Below are 21698 nucleotides of genomic sequence, written 5' to 3'. Positions count from 1 at the left end.
TCTGGGTTTGTATCCTGATTATGCTATTCACTACCTATGTGTCTGTAATTTGCCCCATTTGCAGCACTGCTGTGAGGATTGAAAAAGCTCCTTTATCAAGATAACACAGCATAATGCTTGGCACTATTAAACATTCATACTTTCATTCACTTATTCAGCTAGGATTTATAAGGTCTTCTCCATGTGGGTACTACGCTAGACAATGAAAATATGAAGATGAATAAGCCATGGTTCTTGTCTTCAAGTTAGGTGCTTCTTCCTCATCCAAACACCTACTCTAGCACCCAGCCACCTAATGCAATCTGAGGTAAAAACTTAATACTTTCATGCTAAAGACTAATAATTACACTTATAGTTATAAGGGCACTTCAGCAATCATTCGGTCCAATCCTGTCTTTTAAATAACCTCATGACTATAATTTTCATCTTAATTTTTTTCTTTAATTAGTAGATCAAATTCAGCCTTGAACCTTCTGGTTGATATAGTTTATCTCTTGCTGAAGACTAGAATATTTTCACTTGTTTCTGATGCAGAGGTGAATATACCTCTAATAGTTTTCCATACATGATCTCTTTGATTGTTTGTCATCATTTTCAGCCTTTCTCTTTTAGGCTACTTCTGGTTAAGACTTTAGTGCAAATCAATAAAAACAATGACAGTACTAAACACTGTTATTACATCTTCTCACTGCATTTCTCCTTACATAGTTTCTTTCTTATAACCATACACTTTATAATGATGTCTTTAAAAATTTTTGTTTCACAGGGCACCTGGGTGGCTTAGTGGGTTAAGCCTCTGGCTTCAGCTGGGGTCAGGGTCCTGGGATTGAGCCCTGCATCAGGCTCTCTGCTCAGCAGAGCCTGCTTCCTCATCTCTCTCTGCCTGCCTCTCTGCCTACTTGTGATCTCTGTCTGTCAAATAAATAAAATCTCTAAAAAAAATTTAATTTTTTTTTGTTTCACAAAACTGTGTGACTTTGGTAAGTTATAGATACTAGAAAAGGAACATTTTAAGTAAGTTCACATTAAACAATTTACTTCTAATAACTAAGAAACAAAATAATGAAAGGATTTTTAAAAGTACTAGTACATAAAAAATATAGGATAAATTCTACTCACATATTAATATTAATGGTCAGGTTGTTCACGGTGAATGGCAACCTGTATTCCACATCTTTCTGTATTTCAGCTATACTGTAGGAAAAAATTTGAGAGAAAAATTCACTTGAAGTTATAAAACCATAAATGTTAAAGAATGTTAAATGTTTTTAGAGCCTACTAAAACTATTAATTTTAATCACCTAATCTAGATAGCCAATATAACTTATATCTTGAAGGAAAAATGACCACAGAAAGATTTATCAAATAAGGCAATAATATTCTGAGATATCCAAGTGTGTGTTTGTTGGGGGTGGTAGAGGGTGATAGATTTTCAGGTAAAGTGACAAAGAAAAAACTCTCATATTAATGCTAGATTGATTTACTATCACTTTATCTAATTCAACATTAGTAGAAACAATTGTTATCCCTCTGGCTAATATAAGTCAGCAAGACACCTGGGCTTTGATTATAATACTGCCACTACCCAACTATATAGACAGATAGGGGAGTCTGGGCCTGGGTCTTAATAGTTTAAACTGAAAAGCCTGGATGAGAGGTGTCCTATAGTCTTATGACAGAGACTGCTGGCTGCTTTCCAGAAACAAATAACCTCCCCTTCTTCCTAAGTGAGAAAAGTCTGATTTTACTCTGAGTAGCAATGTTCTAGCCTTTTTTTGCAGCTAGCTGTTGCTCTAGACTTAAGTTCCAGCCAATGAGATAGATACAGTGAGGTTGTGGGATAGAATTACTAGGAAAGCATCTAGAAGGGGGGAAAAAAAAAACTAGTATGAGTCCATTTGCCTCTCCTGACTCTACCTGATAGGGGCACTTCTAACAGCCATCCTGGACCATGAATGACCCTGAGAACGTTAGTCATCACTAGGGGGAGCTAAGCAGAAAGATAGAAGTAGCTTGGGTCTTTAATGATTAAGGAATTGTCAAACTGAATTTCTTTTTTGTGTGAGAAAAAAAGTCCTATCTTATTTAACTCAGTATTTTGGAAGTCTTGGCTAGTAGCCACTGAATAGAATTGCCAACTCACAGAATTTCCTTGTATTTTAACATTCTACATTTAGAATTTAATTTACTTTATTGCTAATTGCAGGGATACATTATTACAATTATAATCTAGCAACTAAATCTTCTGGGGACTTACTTCAAATTCTAATGAACATTCACAGTATTTCTGTAGTATTCTGTAGTATTCCTGAGTATTCTTGAGTTAAGACTGAGAAGAACCTTCATATTCAAAAAGACACGAAACTTTTTCAATCCTGAATACCATTGGAAGATCTAGTGTTACATGATAATTAACTTTTCATTCTTTTGGTTGCTTCCACTAATGCTCTATACTGACATCCCATGGAATGGGGTTAGGATTGAGATGAAGAAACAGCTGAGAACAAACTGAAAAAGATATTCAATATTAGGACTTCCACTGTTTTATAGAGGTTTCTCTTTGGGGTTCAGTTATGGACTAGAATACTGACAACCTCCTCAGTCGTAGGAACGCCTTATAATCAATTAAATGGCTTAAATTTTCTATTCCTTTATATTGTATTAGGACTCTAAGGTATTAATGCTTCAAGGGAAACTGGCATCTATCAGCTGTAAGCTAAACAGAACATCTTCACTATTAAAAGTTTGACCTCCTGGGGCGCCTAGGTGGCTCAGTGGATTAAAGCCTCTGCCTTTGGCTCAGGTCATGATCCCAGGGTCCTGGGATCGAGCCCCGCATCGGGCTCTCTGCTCAGCAAGGAGCCTGCTTCCCCCTACCCCCCTCTCTGTCTGCCTCTCTGCCTACTTGTGATCTCTGTCAAAGAAAGAAAATAAAAAAAACCCTTAAAAAAAAAAAAAAGTTTGACCTCCTAAGTCAACCTCCCCCCACTTCAAATTCTCCCTCTAAACCCTTTACTTACATGGTCATATGCAAATTACTTAACCAAGGTCTTATCTCTCAAATGGAAAATAGGGATGTTAAAAGTATCTATCTACCTAAAACAGTTATTAGATTAAATGAGAGAATGCTCGTAAAGCCCACCCCCAAAATACCGTAATAATTGTTCAATACATGTTAGCTATTATCAAATATGCATTTGAACATGCATCTAGGTTGGAGCCTGTCTAAATTTGTAGTATCCAAGTTTTAATTCCATTTTTTAGTGTATTTTTATAGCAAGCAAATTAAAGTGAATTTGATTAAAATAATTTTTACTTAAATTATTGGCTAGGAGTGTTTTCATTGTCTCTACAATTAGAATGTTGACATTAAGTTTTGACAAGTTTCTTTCACAAATGAGGTATAATAAATAACTGAAAGCAACACTTGTAATATTAGTGAGGTGAACTATCATTAACAAATTCCAGTATAGGGTTAGTGATGGCAATTGTGTGAGTTCAGGCCATGCTACTGCCAAATATGGCACTTCAGCATCTTGAACGTTTTCAGCGGAAGGAGTCTGAGAAAAGAGAAGAAGGAAGGCTACTCTAACCTCCTCCCTGCCTCATACTTCTTCCCTGAAAGAGAACATAAAAATCCTCATGTGAAATATGCCATCCTCATACCAAGAGGAAAGTATCATCCTTACCTCAAACACAAAGAGACACCAAAAAGAATACTAACAACCTTGCTTACCTGCCCCCATACACACTTGATTATTACAATTACCTCATATTCCTTAACCCATCATATTCTTCCATGCCTGCACACTTTTCATCAAACCTAGCATAAAAAACTCAGGGCTATTTCTTTGGATCTTTGCTTCCTTATTAAGTCATTCATCTCATGTAAAACTTAACATTAAATAAAGCTTGTATGCTTTTCTCCTATTAATCTGTCAGTCCGCTTAATTAAAACAAGAACCATTCCCTGAATATTCACAATGTGATTTCGGATTTTTTACTATTTTAAATAACTTTTTAAAAAACTTACTCTAAGTGCACCTGGGTAGCTCCATCAGTTAAGCATCTGACTCTTAATTTTGGCTCAGGTCAAGCCCCAGATCAGGCTCTGCACTGAGAGAGGAGATTCTCTATCTCCCTCTCCTTCTGCCTGCCACCCCCCCACTCTACCACCACTCACAGGCTCCCTAAATAAATAAATTCTGGGGGGAAAAAAAACAACAAAAAACCTTATCTAAAAATGATTCATTCCCATGGGGCGGGAGGGGAACAAGCAAAGAGGATATAAAAACACACAGGAAGCCATATACCCAAAATAACCTCTAACACAATGGCATATAACCTAATCTTTCTATATTCACAGCCTTATATAAAACAAAATGCAACTAAACTGTCTACACAATTTTATAACTTGGTCTTTTCTGAATCAGTAAATTTTTTACATTGTCTTTTTTAAATGGCTGTAAATAATATTTTACTACATTGTTTAACCTATTCTCTATAATTATTGAGACTGTTTCCAATTTTTACTATTATAAATTATGCTTTAACATTCTTTGCAGCCTTATCTTTGAGCTGACAGAAGTATTTTGGATGTAAATACACACACAAATTTTAAAGTAATACTGTAATCACACTATAAGAGCAAATTTGAATGGCCTTCCATTAATACTTTTATGTTCTAGGTTCTCTAAGAGAAGTGAATTACTACGATATTGCCTCATTGCCTCTGAATAGGTCTGGGATTGGGGCACCTGGGTGGCTCAGTGGGTTAAGCCTCTGCCTTCGGCTCAGGTCATGATCTCAGGGTCCTGGGATCAAGCCCCGCATCGGACTTTCTGCTCAGCAGGGAGCCTGCTTCCCTTCCTCTCTCTCTGCCTGCCTCTCTGCCTGCTTGTGATCTCTGTCTGTCAAATAAAAAAATAAAATCTTTTAAAAAAAAAAAGAATAGGTCGGGATTAAAGAAAGCTGAAACAACAGATAACTGTTAGTCAAATGTGTGATTAACTGGCATCCTCATTTCTTTGATAGTCCTTGAAAGTATAAACAAATAAACCCTGAGGTGCAACAGAAGCACTAGTTATGGTTAAGAGATTCCTTTTGTAGTACAATCACTTATCTTCAACTTCACACTTTGTGTCAACTTAAATTTCATAAGAAAGACTTGGTTGAACTAAACAGCTACCAAATATCCACCATCTTGCAAGGAAACAGAAATACAGAAATATGTGTGGTCTTTGAAGGGGCACACAGAAAGAAGAAACAACCAAATGACTAAAAAGGGTCTATTCAAGATACTGATAGTGTGCATTTCTGTGTTGGGTAAATCAAGGAATGTTTATAGTGAACCTTGCAAATAAAGGACTCAGATGCTTCAATAAAGATGGTAGATTGAGATTAAGCAACTTCCCTTTCCCTCCTAAATCTCTAGGAAACATCACAAAAGACAAAACAACCAAATATGTAACAGTGCTGGAAAGCAAAGAGTAAAGCAGACAAATTCTGAGGAATTCCTATATGATAAAAAAGATGGGATTAGATTTAAGGAAAAGGGTGATAATAAGGGAAAAAAAGGAAAGAAAAAAAGTAAATACAGGAACTGATGACAAGCTAAAACGTAAGACCAACACAAAGTAGGAGCAGTATGAAGGTCTTCCAAGCCTTTAAAGAAAGTCAATGCACACCAAGCGTATGGAAGGCTGGGCAGAAGCATTTCTCCGGGTAATGAATGGGAAGATGTGTGCAACAGCAGGTAGGATAGAGCACTCTCCTCTTTTCCCTCCTTGTTCCAACCAATAGGTGGCACTAATATCTGTACCCAAAGCCTCGAAAGTAGCAGGGCTTTAGGAAGCTACTGATTTGCATGGAGCCTCTGTTTCTAGAAGACAACTATCAGCTTGTCTCATATTGGAGTTAAACATTCTTTTTCATCCATCACCAGAGGCAGACTATGATAAACAGAGATAAATATCCACCAACACGTCAACAAGGAATCTCAAACACAGAAATAAACACATCAAAGAAGTGTAAACAAAGCAAAACGCAGCAAGGCAGCCACTAAACTCAAGAAGCCCAAAACACAAAAGTTAATTGAGCAAACAGAAGACTCCAAATTTGTGTAATATCCTCAGAGAAACAAAATAGCACTTGCATTCACACACAGACAATGCAATTGATATGAAAATGAAAAAATAAGACACTGGAAATTTAAAATAAATAGCTCAAATAAATGGTTTGGTGCTGTTTGGAAAATGTTTCATACTATATATTCTTTTCTTGAAGAATACTGATGCATTTTAGCTTATTAAAGGCCTTGGGAAATTCTAAAGCACATGATTTTTTGTTTTTTCAATCTGTTTGACATGGACCACGTATTTCACAGTATTCTTTGAACAGTGTTGTGTGGAACACAGGATAATGAAACATGTGCAAAGAGCTATAGGAACACAAATGAAAGCACCTAACTGCAACAAGGGTAGGGGTGGTGGGGTCTTCCAGAAAATACAATAATATCTGAACTACATTTAAAATTCAAGTAAGAATTAACATGCAGGAAAGAGAATCAGCAAAATGAAGTAGACATTCTAGATAGAAGAAACACCATAGGAAAAATTTCATATATGAAATAACGTTGCATCTCTAAAGTCTCCATATCCTTTGCCATTAAAAACTTCACATCCTCACTGTCCCTTTAAAAAGAAAAACAGAGGGCCAAAATGGAAACTCTTGGGCCAAGTCACCACAAAGGAGCTTAATACCTAATTTAACTGCAACCTCCTTAGAACTGTAGTCTTAACCAGTCAGTCAGGAATTTTCTGAACAGCATTAGAAGAGGTGATCTGTCACATGGGCCTTCTCCATCCCCTGCCCCAAGATAACACCCCACCTAATTAGACCCCCTGACCTTTACCCCTAGGGAAAGGTGCCCTTGGCTGGTAGAATCCTTTCTTTTATTTTGCTAGTAACTTCCCTGCTCCACCATTCATCCTAATAAAAACCCTACATTTTGTACAACTACTGGGAGCTCCCACTACTAGCTAGATGCGATGCTGCCCAATTCATGAATCATTTAATGAAGGCAACTACCTCTTCAAAATCTACTTGGCTTTGATTTTTAACAGATTTGATGGCAGCAACAGGATCTGAAGTGAACTTCTAAAGACCTTTGGGGATAAAGGGAAACACAGGCCTGGCACTCCGTGAACCCTTCTGAGTTCACTATCTTGCCATTCATTTCCAAGGACCTTTGGTGAGCCACTCTGGGTTTGAGCTCCACTTTCTTTGCATTTGAGTTTGGGTCTAACTGGTTTTCCAGTCCAGGGTTAAGGAATCAGTCTACACAGGTCTAGGGTTAAAGAATCAGCAGCCTAGACAAGGCTCTAACAGAGCTGCAGTCCTTAGCCCTTAGTTCAGTCTACAGTTCCACACTGGAATCCCTTCTCCAGTTATAGTCTGCAGTTCCCATTGACTGGCATTTGCTGGTTTAGTTCTTTCCCCAGTTCCAGTCTACAGTCTCCATCTACTAGAGTCTGCTGCTCAGCCTACATAGGGAACTGCTTGTGGCCACTGGCTGGAGTTGGATTGGGTCTGACTTAAGAACCAGACTGGGTCTGGGAATAGACTGGGTCTGATCTGAGCTAGACTGGGTCCAGTATGAGACTTGTGGTATCGTTTTTTGTTTGTTTGTTTTATTTTATTTTGTTTATTTATTTGACACAGATCACAAGTAGGCAGAGAGGGGGTAGGCATAGAGAGAGAAAGGGAAGCAGGCTCCGTGCTGAGCAGGGAGCCCAATGCGGGGGGGGGGGGGGGGCTGATCCCAGGACCCTGAGATCACGACCTGAGCTGAAGGCAGAGGCTTAACCAACTGAGCCACCCAGGTGCCCTGACTTGTGGTATTGTAAAGACTAACTGAAAATGGGAGTCTCAGAAGCCAGAAATAAGGCTGCAAACACTGGTAGGTATGGGTCAAGCATTTAAATTCAAAGGCTATTAGAGCACTCGCCATCTCTGGAAGACCTCTGGGATAAAATAAGCTGGTCACATTAATGGGTTAGATTGACACTAGGTCACCTACCAGCCTCAAGACAATTTCCGTGCAACGAGGTACACTGCAAAACACCCCACAATTCCCAACATCATTCCACGTCCCCATTAGGTTTTAGCTTGATTCTGAGAAACCCAGAGGCCTAGCTTAAAAAAAAAAAAATGGGGGAGGGGAGATCCTCCATATCCAGAGTTGAACTGGCCAACTTCTGGCATACCTGCTTACTTTATGTCTAAAAACTGTAGTCCCAGAAGTCGTGAATTTTTAGTTAAATCACAAGATCTTACTAAAATCAACCTAGGATTACAATGGCCATTATGATCAATGCTCCAATTAGAGAAATGATTTAAGAAGTACACTTGAAAGCAAGGGTTCTTAAACAGAATGGGATACCTATTTTATTTGGTATGCAGAAGCCACCAAAAGGTTTCAAAATTCCGAAGTTTCATTGATCAACTGCAAAAGGACAATGAAAAAGAAAGGTACCTAGAACAGAAGACTCAGACTAACATATAAGACTGCATTAATTCCTACTGCTCTCTTCTTTTATTTGAGTACTTTTTCTAGTAATCCTCTATCTGAATCGTCTTTTGATTCTGAAGAGACTATTCGTTACCATTAAGATAAAGACCACCACAGGCTACAGGCAATCCCCTATGGGTATATTTCATTCCTCAGTTAAAGGCCAAACTAACAACTATATTTAAATGATTTCTTAAACCCATAGAGGATTCTCAAAAGGTCTCGTAAATAAATTTCCTCCTGAGCCCAATACAGAGGGGAAAAAAAAAAAAAAAGATATTCCCTTCCTTTCCAAACCAGAACTATTGATTATTAATCCTCTGTCTCCCCAGTATAGTTACTCCCTTCTTGATTGTCTTGTTTTATGTCCTAGGAATTTGGCTTGGCTTTCAGCCTGCCTGCACAGGCAGGCTGTGTTTGGCTAAATTTGTTGAGTGACACTAGATCTGGTAAAGATCTTATCTTTTGCACCCTCTGAGGATGCTGCTAGGGTCTCTGAGATTGTTTAAAACCTCCAGAAATATTTACTGGATGTCCTAGCTAAATCCTGACCAGATACTTGAGAGGATTTATTAATTCTGTAATCAGAAGTGTGGCTAAATTCGGGGCGCCTGAGTGGCTCAGTTGTTAAGTATCTGCCTTCAGCTCAGGTCATGTTCCCAGGGTCTTGGGGTCAAGCCCCACACTGGGGTCCCTGCTAAGCGGGGAGTCTGCTTCTCCCTCTCCCTCTTTCTTCCTTGCCCCTCACTGCTGCTCACTCTTCCCTCTCTCATACTGTCTCTCTCTCAAATAAATCTTAAAAAGAAATAAGGAAGGAAGGAAGAAAGGAAGGAAGGAAAGGAAAGGAAAGGAAGGAAGGAAGGAAGGAAGGAATATGGCCAAATTAGAAGCTGATATTCAGAGCCTGAAAATAATTTTTTTTTCTTTTTTTGAGACTTCTCCCCTAAGCTAAATGTACCCAGATGGGTGAAAACACATAGGTGGATGGGTGTGAGTGTCCTCTGATACCATTTAGATGGCAACTTAATTCTTTGAGGAATTAAAAACAGCTACACCTGTTTTGTAAATATGTTATCACCTTAGATATGTCAGAATCTAAAATCAAAAAGACAAGAAATAATGAGTACTGGTGAGGATATGGCGAAAAAGGAATCCTCATGCACTATTAGTGGGAACATAAACTGGTACAATCACTGTGGAAAACTGTGTGGAAGTTCCTCAAAAAAGTAAAAATAGGAATCCTATTTGATCCAGTAATTCCAAGACTAGGTATTTATCCAAAGAAAACAAAAAACTAATTTGAAAAGATACATGCACCTCATTTACAGTAGCCAAGCTATGGAAGCAACCTAAGTGTCCGTTGATAGATGGATGGATAAGAAAGATAAGGTACCATATGCAATGGAATATTACTCACCCATAAAAATGATTGGTTCTTGCCATTTGAGACAACATGGATGGACAAAGAAGGTATTATGATAAATGAAGTAAATCAAATTGAAAAAAATAAATGCCATATGATTTCACTCATATGTAAATCTAAAAAAAACAAATGAATAAAGATAGAAAAAAGAAGAACCAGCTGCCAGACGGAAGGAGGGTAATAAGTGTTATATGGCAAGAAATGGTAGCTTCATTTGTAATGAGCATAAGGTATAGAGAAGCTGAATCATCATGTTGTAGACCTGAAACTAATGTAACACTGTGTGTCAACTACACTAAAAAACATTTTTTTTAAGTATAAGAGTTCAAACTTTCATATTACATTAAAACTTAGCCCTAAAATTAAAAAATAATATGGAAAAACTTAGATGCAGTTTCTTTTATAACTAGTGAGTTTTGTGTTTTCATACCTAATTCATGGCAGCAATGTAAAGCTATAAGCTGTGAGATCTCTCTCTGCATATGTATGTTTATGAGTGCCTCTTTCTATATATAGTAAATGTATGGTATGTTCTACCTCCAGATGGTATTCTTAATATTAATTTGTAAATTTAGTTGGCTTAAAGGTCCATTAAATTGGCTTAAGAAAAATTAACTGCTTATACAAATTAAATTCTCAGAAATGTAACAAAAACACCCACATGTTTTTCAAGTACTGGGATAATCTTCTAGTAAATTAAACCTAGTTTAAATTCATTGGTTTAATTAAAACAGGCTCGTCTCTAGAGTTATCAATATTGAATATAATGGAGATAAATTTCACTCTACCCGAATTTGCAACTTTTATTATATCCCTTATAATTTGTCAGCAAAAATACCTTAGAATCATGGCTGATTTTGTCTAATGTCTCATAAAGTTTTGTAAGTAATCTAAACATGATTGTTGGGGAAAATGATTTAGATTTAAGTGGGATATACAAATTTACAGAAAAGCTTTTTAGCAATTATACTTTATGGTATATGGGTGCTTAAAAAAAGTTTCCAAATCTCTTTTGCTTGAAATTTTAGGAGTCTTGCTAAATTAAATTAAATGATGGAAATGTGGGTGCCTGGGTAGTTCAGCGCCTTCAGCTCAGGCCATGACCCCACAGCCCCACATCAGGCTCTTGGCTTGGTGGGGAGTCTGCTTCTTCTTCTGACCTCCCCCCCTTGTGCTCTCTCATAGTCTCTCAAATAATTACAGTAATATAAAAAATAAAATATTTAAATGATGGAAATGTATTGAATATTTAGATTATTTCCAAGTAAGATAAAATACTGTTATTGAACATAGGCTTATTTACTTTTGGTTTATTACAAAGAAACTAAAAGATATTTAGGTTTGTTAATTCCACACTGGAAAACTGAAAAAAGCATATATTTCTAGAAATTATGAAATTTATTCATAATTTCTCAATCTAAAAAATTCTGGTAAGCATTTTTCATTCATCATTTCATCATCTCATTCATTACTTCTTAGTTTTCACTAGAAATGAAGATTTCTAAGGGCTAAGAATTCTAATGAATGTTATTACAACTCCTACAAACAAAGGAAACATCTTTGTATATGAAGAAAGTAAAATGTGTGTTTTTGGTATGAGAAGGAATAAGGAATGGAGATGCACTTTCTCATTGAAGGAAAAAACAGTAATTTTGTCCTAAAGTGAGGCTATAGTTGTTTAAAGAAAAAGAAGAGGAAAAAATCTGAACATGAAAAACAAAAAATGAACTTTTAAAGTTTGTGAAAAAGGTCTCTTTGGAAAGGTCAGGACTAAGATTAAAATGAGTAAGTTTTAATACCAAAAACAAGCTGGTACAAAAGTAGAATTTTATTTTCTCTGTTAAAATGTTAAAGGCTCTTTTTGGGACTTTGGGTCTGCTTTCGATAATAGATTGTTGAAGTATCTTTACCTTTTAAATATTAAGTTTCATAATGATCTGTAATCTTATTTAAGCCAACTTTAAAAACTTTTTTTTTTTTTTGTATTTTTGACAAAGTTCCCAAAACCAAATTCTAAATGAAGTCTTTTTGACCCGTAAGAAATTTTGGGGTGCTTCCAAAAGTGTCCCTGGAACATTCCAAAAAAAACTGTTAAACTAATTAGACTTATCTGATATATTAAATTACATGGGAAGCATCATCAAGTAAGAAGTAATACTATGTCTTCTTCATATTGTATTTGTAAGATTGTGGCATATGTGCATAAAGTTCATTTCGCTTCTACAAAAACTGGCCCCTCGTTGTCATATTTCTGGCATCCTAATGTCCTTGTAACAAAAGTCTGCTCTTGAATCAGAGAAATTAAGGTGGGTGAGCAATGGCTGTAAGACAAATGAACAGTTGGGGCTATGGGAAACCAAAGATGGCTGATTCGTAATTTTCAGCTTCCAGACAAATCCCATTTTTCGGTTTTTGCATTCCTTCACCTACCATAGTGCACTTAAGATGACTAAAATTATGAACTAGCTCTGATGGCAAGATTTCTACCTGTCAGGACCATAATCCTGGAAAAGTAATTTTTGTACCAAGAGGCCTCAGATCTCCTCTCTCTGGACCCTTCGAGCATCTGTTGTTGGGCTGCATTCAACTGCCTCTTAGTGTGGTTTATCAATACGTTCTTGTTACTGCGTTTTCCGAATGGGCTGAAGCCTTCCCCTGTTGCAAAGATATGTCCTCTCAGTGGCAAAGAAAAAGACAATGTTTCCCGGTTAGGGTATACCTTCCACAATATCCACTCAGTGATCAAGGCACCCATTTCTCTGGACAAATTATACAAGCCTTCATGAAAAGTCTGCAAACTTCTTGGAATTATCATAATCTCTATCACCCTCAACCAGACAAGGTCAAGAAAACTAATGAGATCCTTAAAATTTCCAAACTTGAAACTACTGGGCCTCCCTGACCTAACATATTGCCTTTGATACTGTGGACTAATCAGAGTACCCCATTTGGAAAACAAACTGAACAAACTTACTCCACACAAGATAGTCATTGGCAGACCAGTATCTATTGGCTGATCCTGTGTCTCTTGCTAATATGACCAAAAACTACAGGTGTCTAATGTCTCATATTCAAGCCCATCATCAACAGGGTAGAAAATCCTTCCCAGATCCCAATTCACTGGTTGTAGTCTAGGGCCTGGTGACTGAGTATTCTGAAAACGGTATCAGAGGAAGATAGCACTTAAGTCTTGTTGGAAGGATCCTTACTAAGTGCTCCCAACCACTGCTACAAACTAGAAGATGCTGGAAACCTCTGGATCAAATTGCCAAGGAAGTAGCTGACACTGAGGTAGACTACTTCTAAAATTACAACACAACAAATCAAGGCTTCATACTTTAAACATGAAACCATGAAACCCTTCTCCTTTTTGTACCTTTACTTCGGCATTTGTCTGTAAAGATAACACCCTCATTTATATCTCCCTGGCCACCACTAAGGGGGTAATCTCTGGAACTTAGAGCAAACTTTTATTGCAGGCTAGGAAAAAAATCTAACCATGCTCCTAACTTTTCACGAGCAAAATAAGACATTTCAATGGTCGACTCTCCTGAGCTTACACTGTTGAGTTAGAAAGGACCTACCAGGAGGCTTTCATGATTCAGCGTTCACTCCTTTTGGCAGGTCCCTACCACCCTGGCTGGGGATACTTATAAATGAGATTATGATCAGGAACTTCTTAATTCCTGAAATTATAGAATCCACTGTTAAAGCAATAGCTTCCCAGTAGAAACCCTTACATTCTCTGGCCAAAGTTTCCCGCCCCTCCCCTCAAAGTTCTTGACAATAGGATAGCCCATGAGTAAGGTTATCTGCTGAGTAAGGTTATCTGCTATGAACAACATCACCTGCTGTCTGCTTGTGGATTAATACTTCTGGGGTAGTTGAAACTCGATTATATAAAATCACTGAGCAAACCACTTGCCTTGAGTGACTCCTTCAACAAGGTCTTTCTTTGACTGGTTTGGGTGTTAGGGACAATAACTCCAAAGTGCACTCCAAAAACTGGGAATTACCCTGTTTACAGTTATCATAAAAATCTCCCTGGTGCACCGTATCCTTTCAAAAGCTTTAAATGTGTATTTGCAGCTGCTAACTACCAAGCGGATGATCTCCAAGACCAGAACCTCAGAGTCAAAGTGACGAGAATAACCCACTCCTGTGACCTGTGAACACTGTAGGCAGATATGGCTAAAAGTCCCCACCAAAAGAAAGAAGAGGCACAACTTCGGGGACACAACAAAAGTCATTTTAGGTTCCCAGCTATTTTTATGGCCTATGCCCCATCAACTGGCTCTACGTGACCAAGAGCACTTCTTGCAGAAGCCACGGGAATTGCAAAGGAATGTAAAAACCTCAGGAGTTTGCATCATTCTCTATCAGGCCAGGAAATAGTCTAGCCATATCAGTGACAATAAATCAATGGTAAAACTCCAGCACTGGTTCAAAAGTGAAAGCTGACCTAAGGTACATTCTTAAGTTGTTTTGTTTTGTTTTGTTTTAATTCCAACCCCCCCACCTTGAGCACTCAACAACGCACTAACTGGAGCCAGAGAATTCATGATGCTGACCCTTGCTGGCTCTTTTAATGTCAATCAACTAGGACTTGGACTCTTTCAACTTACAATGACTTTTGCCCTAATTCTGTACTGAATCCCCCTTTGAAAAGTCCCTCCACCAATATGTCTGCACCCTTTGCCTAAAACTTCCCTAATTTTGTTGTTCGGAGAGACAATGCTTTGGGAAATATTCCCAGTATTTTCCTTACCTGTTGCAAGCAAAATTTCTCCTTTTCCACTCTTTGACATGGTTGTACTTTTGCTGACACCCGCCAAGAGGTGGACCCAGTTTTGGGTTACAATATCAAGGTGTTAAGCAATAAAGTCATGACCTATGGATGTCATAAGAAGAAGCAACAAAAACTTGGGAGAACTTCAGAGCCATAGCTGAGAGCAGTGCTAAAGCCTTAAATTTTGACTAAATCCCTTAGTTAAGCTGAAAGTCTGATCAAAAGGGGAGAAATTATTAAAAAGAAAACCAAAGGCTCAAAAAGGAGCTTCTCATGCCAAGTCACCTTGCCTCCAGAAAATTCCTGAACAGCACTAATGAAGTAATCTGTCATATGGACCCTCCCTCTGCATCTCCAAAGGAAGATAAGTAATCCAATAAAACTCCTTGCCCTTCCCCCCAAGGGAAAGTGACTTCACCTAGAACAGTTCTTTCCTTATGCTAATAACTTCCCTGCCCCACTCTCTTTACTACAAAAACCTTCCCTTTGGAACAACTCCTTGGAGCTCCCCTCTACTTGCTAGATGTGATGCTGCCGAATTCATGAATCATTAAGTAAAGCCAACTAGATCTTCAAATTTAACTCAACTGAATTTTGTTTTTTAACAGTCTGTTGACTGCTTCCATTAGTTACATCACCATCTTCTGTGAAAACCAGGCATTAAGCTAAGGAGGCTGGGCTTTTCTGAGCAAGAGTTAAGAAACTACTGAAAGGAGCACACGAGTCATATTTGAATTTTAGAAAGACTACTCTGATGGCCATGTGGAAAAAAAAATCAAGACTGAAGGCAGAGAAAATAGTTAGAACACAGTGGTAGTAGGGATAGACTGAGTGGAAACAGGATGACCAGGTTTTTGGCTTAGGTAACAGACAGTATAGGGCTTGGAAGAAGTTGAGGGGCACGAGCGGAAGAGTAGATGTGGCTGGATTAAACTAGCAATGGAGAAATGACTGCTTGTGTGGTTAATTCTTTTAAGCAAGTACGGACTGACACTACTTAGGGGAAAATTAACTAAAGAGAGTACTTGAGATGTTATAATCTATACAGGTAAGATTTTCTTAAATGATAATATGATTTATTATCTCATACACTATGCAACTGTAATATTTAATCATGGGTTATAAATGGACTATATGATTTAATGGATCAAATTACGATCCACTTAATTATGGGACTGTTTGACATACATAATTTTAAAGTTCACTCTAAGAGCGCAATGTCCCTTTATAGAGTCACAGTGTTGACATTTTGTAGATTTCTACAGCTTCAATAGGCATAGCAACTTCTTGTAGGATTTTTTTATTGTAACAAGTTAAGGTGATTTCCTTCCACAGAGAAGTTTTAATCTCAAATACCTACAAAAGATAACATACCCTTGCTTGTAGCACAAAAGGGAGTAATTGCAAACCAGGAAAATGGAGACAGGATTTCTGCCAGTAAATGAGGCAGCTACTTTTCAGCTCAAAGCAAATGTTGCTATGTGGAAGAACTGTTGGTCAGATCTTCCAGATTTTTGTATTTTAAAAGAAAAGTTGGAGGGGGCAGGGGTTCTACAGGAAATCTCTAAATGGGCTACTTAATTTTGTGTGAACCTAAAACTGCCCTAAATAAAGTCTTGTTCTTTTTGAAAGTTGAAAATTTGGATATTTTAATGAAAAATCTCAAAATTATAAATGTCAGCTATGGATCCATATTTTTAAAAATAATAATATTGAATAGGTTAAAACACACACATATCTTCTCATTACAAATCTGTTGTGTTACTAAGTATGTGTATGAGTCCTTTTGAGCCAACAGTAAAATCTATAGATAAAAACTTATGGAATTTAGGCTTACTCAGCAACCCATGAGTTTAGAGGAGAAAGTTTTATTAACTGTGAACAAGGGGTTAAACTTAATAGCTATACGGAAGACAACTACACAATAGCAGACTCTCCGCGGAAGTTATAAGGCTAAGTGATTGGGCAATCAGAATGAATAATGGTATCCAAGGAAAAGAAAATTCCAAAACAATTCTCAAAGACTACGCAGATTGGCACCATTATTTTTAAGAAACAAAAATAACTATTTACCAAGTACCTGCTAGTTTCTTTACATGTATTATATCTAAAATCCTTCACAACAGGTACATTTCATGTGAGAAAGCTATCTTGCTTATTGAATGGCAAGTCCAAAGTATTCCTGCCACAGGCAAATGAGCTGTAAGTGAGCTTGTGAGGAATTCACAAACAATAAGCTGAGAAGCAGCATGTAGGATAAGAGGCAAAGGTTCCATGCCTATTGATTCTATGCAGTGGAAAGAAGGAATATAATTTGCCATATGCTTAATATGTGCCAGGTACTCTAATAAATGCTCATAAATATCACATAAATATTAACAGTCTTTCATGATAGGAAACATAACTCCTGATTTTACAAATGGGAACTGGAGGCTCAGAGAAGTTGAGTAACTTGCCAAAAGGTCACATTGCTATCATGTGTCAGAGCCAAATGAGAATCCAGGTCAGTTTGATTACAAAGCTTTCATTCACCTAAGTCATGCTGCTTTTCCTAGGGGCATAATTTTTGTTTACTTCCATTTATGTTGCTCAAATTCATTTTGTCTTTGATGTCTAAGAGAGTGTTCACATATAGGAATCTGAGGAAGCAATGCAGACTTTCACACTTGGGCAGGGCAATAAGAGATTAAACAATTAATCCTTTATTTCAAGGATCCTAAGGCCTATTAAGGTAAGGTAAGGTTAAGGTTGCCCTGCGAGTTAATGGTACATCAGTGTCTCCTTACTTCTGGTTCAGAGCCTCTTTCACTAAGACTATTCAACATAATAGAGTGAAAGAAAACAATGAGTTCTGACAAACATATCTCCCAAATTAGATTTCCTTATTAAATATAAAACAAAAATAGCACCAGAATTACCATGTAATTATTAAAATGAATGTAGAAGTCCTTTACTTGAGAGAGCTGATACCCCTAAGTAAAAGGTAATAAAGATTACTATTGGTATGAATTTACATAGTTAATTACCATTCCCAGCACAGCTCCAGGTTACTGTTTTAGAGCTAAGGAAATAAAAGAAGTTAATTAACTTTAATATTGTTAAAAAGAGGAGAAGCCAGGACAGTTAAAATGGTTAACAGTTAAAACCATCAGTTTTTAACATTTTTTGATTATAGTACAATGTAGGGAAATAATTAACAGCTTTACTTCTGAAGAATCTTTAAATATTGGGATTAGTGAGTATCACTTGGGATATTTTCAATTCCAAGTAACTGAAAACCCAGGTTCAAAGTGGCTTAAACAGTGAGGGGTTACCGAACTTAAAGAGGACTAAGTCCAGAGGCATCAAAGATTCCAAAGCTGGTTAATTCGGTATCACAATATTGTCATGGACATTCCCTCTTTCTACTCTACCACATTCAGTAGTCAGCCCATTTTTCATGATCCCAGCAGTTCCAGATGTTCCATGTAACCATATCCAAAACATAAGAATTTCCTTTCAAAACACCTCTATTACTCAGAAAATGAGTTTTGAGCAGCTCCCCAGCAGACTTCTCCTTCAACTCCCATCAAACAAGCTTAGGTTAAGAATCCTGCTTTCACAGTAACTGGCAGTGAATGACTGGCGTAAATCACTATTTAAGCACAGCCTCCCTTAAGTATATGATCCTGCTTACTGGGAACCCGGATAAAAACTAGTGTTCCTTCAAGTCAGGGAAAATGGATTTGGGTGGGAAACCAAATGTCCTTCGGAATGAACTTCTTTAGAAGAAGAATCAACAGAAGTAATTCTACTCCTGCCCACAAAACAGGAATGTTAGTGGTAAACTGAATACTGTGACATCTGTTATTCAGAAGGTGGAATATATCACTTGAGCCTAGTCTACATAACTTTCAGTTTCCATTTTCATAGTAGACAAACATGTTATTATGCTTTGGTTAAAACTTTTATTTGTCACCTATGACAGTTTCCTATTTGCCCTACCTTACCAGTAAGATTAACGTGAGGAAATACACATAAAATTCAACTAATCTTGAGGAGACGCCTGCTAAAGATGAGGTAAGAATTTCTTAAGGTAACTAGAAAAGGAGTTTACATTTACATTCATTTGAGGAAGGGAATCAAACAGACTATTTTCTACAATGGAATTTTTCGAATTACAAGGAGTTAAAAAAGATAAGCATTGGAAGGTATAAGAGAGAATGGGGTTACTGAGGAGGGCAGAAGTTGAATCCTTTCCTTCCTAGGAAAGAGCTGCTGACCTTACATCTGAAGAAGGGACAGAATATAAAATATTAGAGGAGTGGGCCCCATGCAACAAGATAATGATATTCATAATTTAGGAAGTTTTTGTATTATTCATTAAAATATCATCTGACGCTTTCTTTCAACTTTTGCAGAATGCACCTTCAAAATCACCAATCACAGTGTCTTACTGCACAACAATCTTTTTAAGTATAAGTTATGGTATTGAAATTTGGCTACCCAAGCAACATATTGTCATACAGCATACAGAGATCATTTTTACGAGCTAGCTTTAAAATGTATGCTATGAGTTGAATTGGTAGATTTAACAAGAATAGTTGAATGACACTTTTTTCCAGCATTGTATCATTGAAAACTGAAAGTACACGACCTAATTGTCTCCAAAATAATCCAAGCATAGTTTATAAATGTGAAATATTTCAATAAAATAAAACTACAAGTCTTTTTATAAAAAAACTTAAAAGCTTAAGCCAATTCCAGAACTTCTTAGATTAGCAATTCTTATTTTAGAATGTCACCTTATTAGGGAGGCCAAAAAAACACACAAGAAATTTCAGAGCAGTGACTTCCCTTATTTACTAATCTTAGCAGCAAGAGGCTTTAAACAATTTAAAAAGTCCAATCCAATCTCAAAGAATGAAAATTTACCAGCAGTGAGAATATTTAACAGAATATACTACAGGGCTAAAGGCAATTAATTTCAAAGGTGTAGTTCTAAAGAGTATTTTGGCTATACTAGTACTAGTACAATAATAAAAACAATCTTCTAAGCTGCTATTCTCTAAGGAGACAAACTTTTGTTATGCTTGTTCAAAATGAGTCAACTTATTTTATAAGCATATCTTATTAAGAGTAGCTCTTACAGGTTAGGACACTAGAATAAGACTGACTTGAATAAAAGAAGAAAAGAGTTAAGGCTGATTTGTAGAACTCTGTGAACTTAATTTTCCAGAAAGAAAGCCATCTTTAAAACAAAGAGCGTGCCAATCTTCTGTTGAATACTTCGAAAGTTCTGAACAAGCAGAATTGAGACAAAGAATCAAGAAACATCTGAAGTTCAATAAGAAACCGCCCTGGTTTTAGCCATACTAACTTTGTAGTCAATTTTTCTTCTAACAACATATTTAATTTAAAACTATTCTACACTGTAACTTTTTTCATTGGGAAATTTTCTTGGGAAAAATTATTGAGAGTAACAGATAAAATGGCTCCTAATAGTTCATTCAACAGGAATTAACTTTACTGTCTCATAATACATGTTTTTTAAATTCATGAAGTCTATTTAAAAAAGAGTGTTGATTGATGTTGGCATCTTTACAAAGATGGGGCTGTGACACTGTTAAGTAAATAAACTTGCATAAGTCCATAAAAGGAGGCAGTTATAATTTTTGTAAACCATTAGCGGTCACAAAGATTTGCAATATAAAAGGCTGAAGTTTACAGTAAAAAACAGCTGAAATAATTTGAATTGCAACATATTTCAGACCATGCTGAAAAGGAACAACTCACAAGAAAACAACAGATTAACATGAATATAAGGCAATTCCTGGATTTGGGTATAAGAATAATAAAGTGAGAAATGTAGAGACTACTAGTATGCCAGATTGGGACGAGGCTGTTGGAACAGGTAAATCTTAAAGACTTAAGAAGATTATGTCATTCCCAACCAAAAAGAATTAGCTGATGAGACCTTTGGCTTCTCTTTCCTTTTATGTTACACCACCTTTTCTTCACACCCCCCCCAAATTTTACACTCTGTGAAACCTGGAGATTACTCGTTACAATTCTTTTTAGCCAAGTACAGTACTTTAACAATTCTGTTAATGTGGTAACCAGGCGGGCAAAGGGAAAGGCTAGTGAAGAAGCAGTGTAAAACAAGGGATACTGGATACAGTCCACAAGACTGATTACAGCCAAAAGTGATGTGTCAGGAGGGATGAGCAAGTCAGAATTGGAAGACCGGAGCCGTGGTGAGGCAAGGAGGAGGGAGAAAAGGTCCGGAGGAAAATCCTTTACATGGGTCAGGGATAGAAGAGCAAGCGTGTAACCCAGGACGAAGGGAGGTATGTCAAAAGGAGGCAGCTGTGGGGCAGTAGCTCTGAGGAGCAATGTGTAGCTATGAGGAGCCCCCCCTCCCGCCCTACTTTTTCCTCCGGTCGGAAAGGCAGCGACCAGTCACCTGGAGTGTGAATTCCGGAGGGACTCTATGAGGCGCTGCTTCTGCTGTTGGAGGCTGGTGAGGCCACCGGGGGACCCAGCTGCGGAGGAGGAGGCGCTCTTGGTCAGGGGAAAGAGCCAGCTCATCCTCCACGGGTCCCCGGGCCCGAGGCTCTAGAAGGCTCTGGCCTGCTTCTCCCAGCTGCCCAACCCGGCGGTTCCCCAGCGACAGGAGGAGCAGTCCGAGACTCCCGCGTCCCAAGTGCTGGGGGGCCGCGTCTTCTCAAAGCAAGCCCGGTTGAGGGGTCCTTGGGTCCTGGGCGAAACACTATGACTGTGGGTAGCTAAAAAGGAAAGTAGCCGCCCGGGACGCTGAGCTCTACCTTCGCGGTCCCGACGCCCAAACCAGTCAGTGCGGCAGCCTGACCCCAAGCGCTCCACCACCCCTGCTTCCGTCACCTGCGTGCCCCGCCCCCTCTGCGTGTCGCGTC

General features: G+C 37.8%; 1 protein-coding gene across 1 annotated transcript in view; it reads right to left on the bottom strand.

Annotated features, from left to right (window-relative positions):
• The window catches only part of VPS37A (VPS37A subunit of ESCRT-I), a 48041-nt gene extending 26351 nt beyond the window's left edge, over positions 1-21690 (bottom strand). The window contains exons 1-2 of the mRNA XM_080796864.1: positions 21230-21690; positions 1120-1194 (exon numbers count right to left, since the gene is read on the bottom strand). Coding sequence (XP_080652990.1) covers positions 1120-1194; positions 21230-21354 — 200 coding nt within the window. The 5' untranslated portion in view covers positions 21355-21690. The remainder of the gene's footprint in view (positions 1-1119; positions 1195-21229) is intronic.
• Between the last annotated feature and the right edge of the window lie 8 nt (positions 21691-21698).

The sequence above is a fragment of the Martes martes genome (assembly GCF_963455335.1).
Source record: "Martes martes genome assembly, chromosome: 2".
In the NCBI taxonomy this organism is placed as follows: Eukaryota; Metazoa; Chordata; class Mammalia; order Carnivora; family Mustelidae; genus Martes; species Martes martes.
Note: the sequence above shows the minus strand (reverse complement) of the source record. Positions and strands in the feature narration are given on the sequence as shown.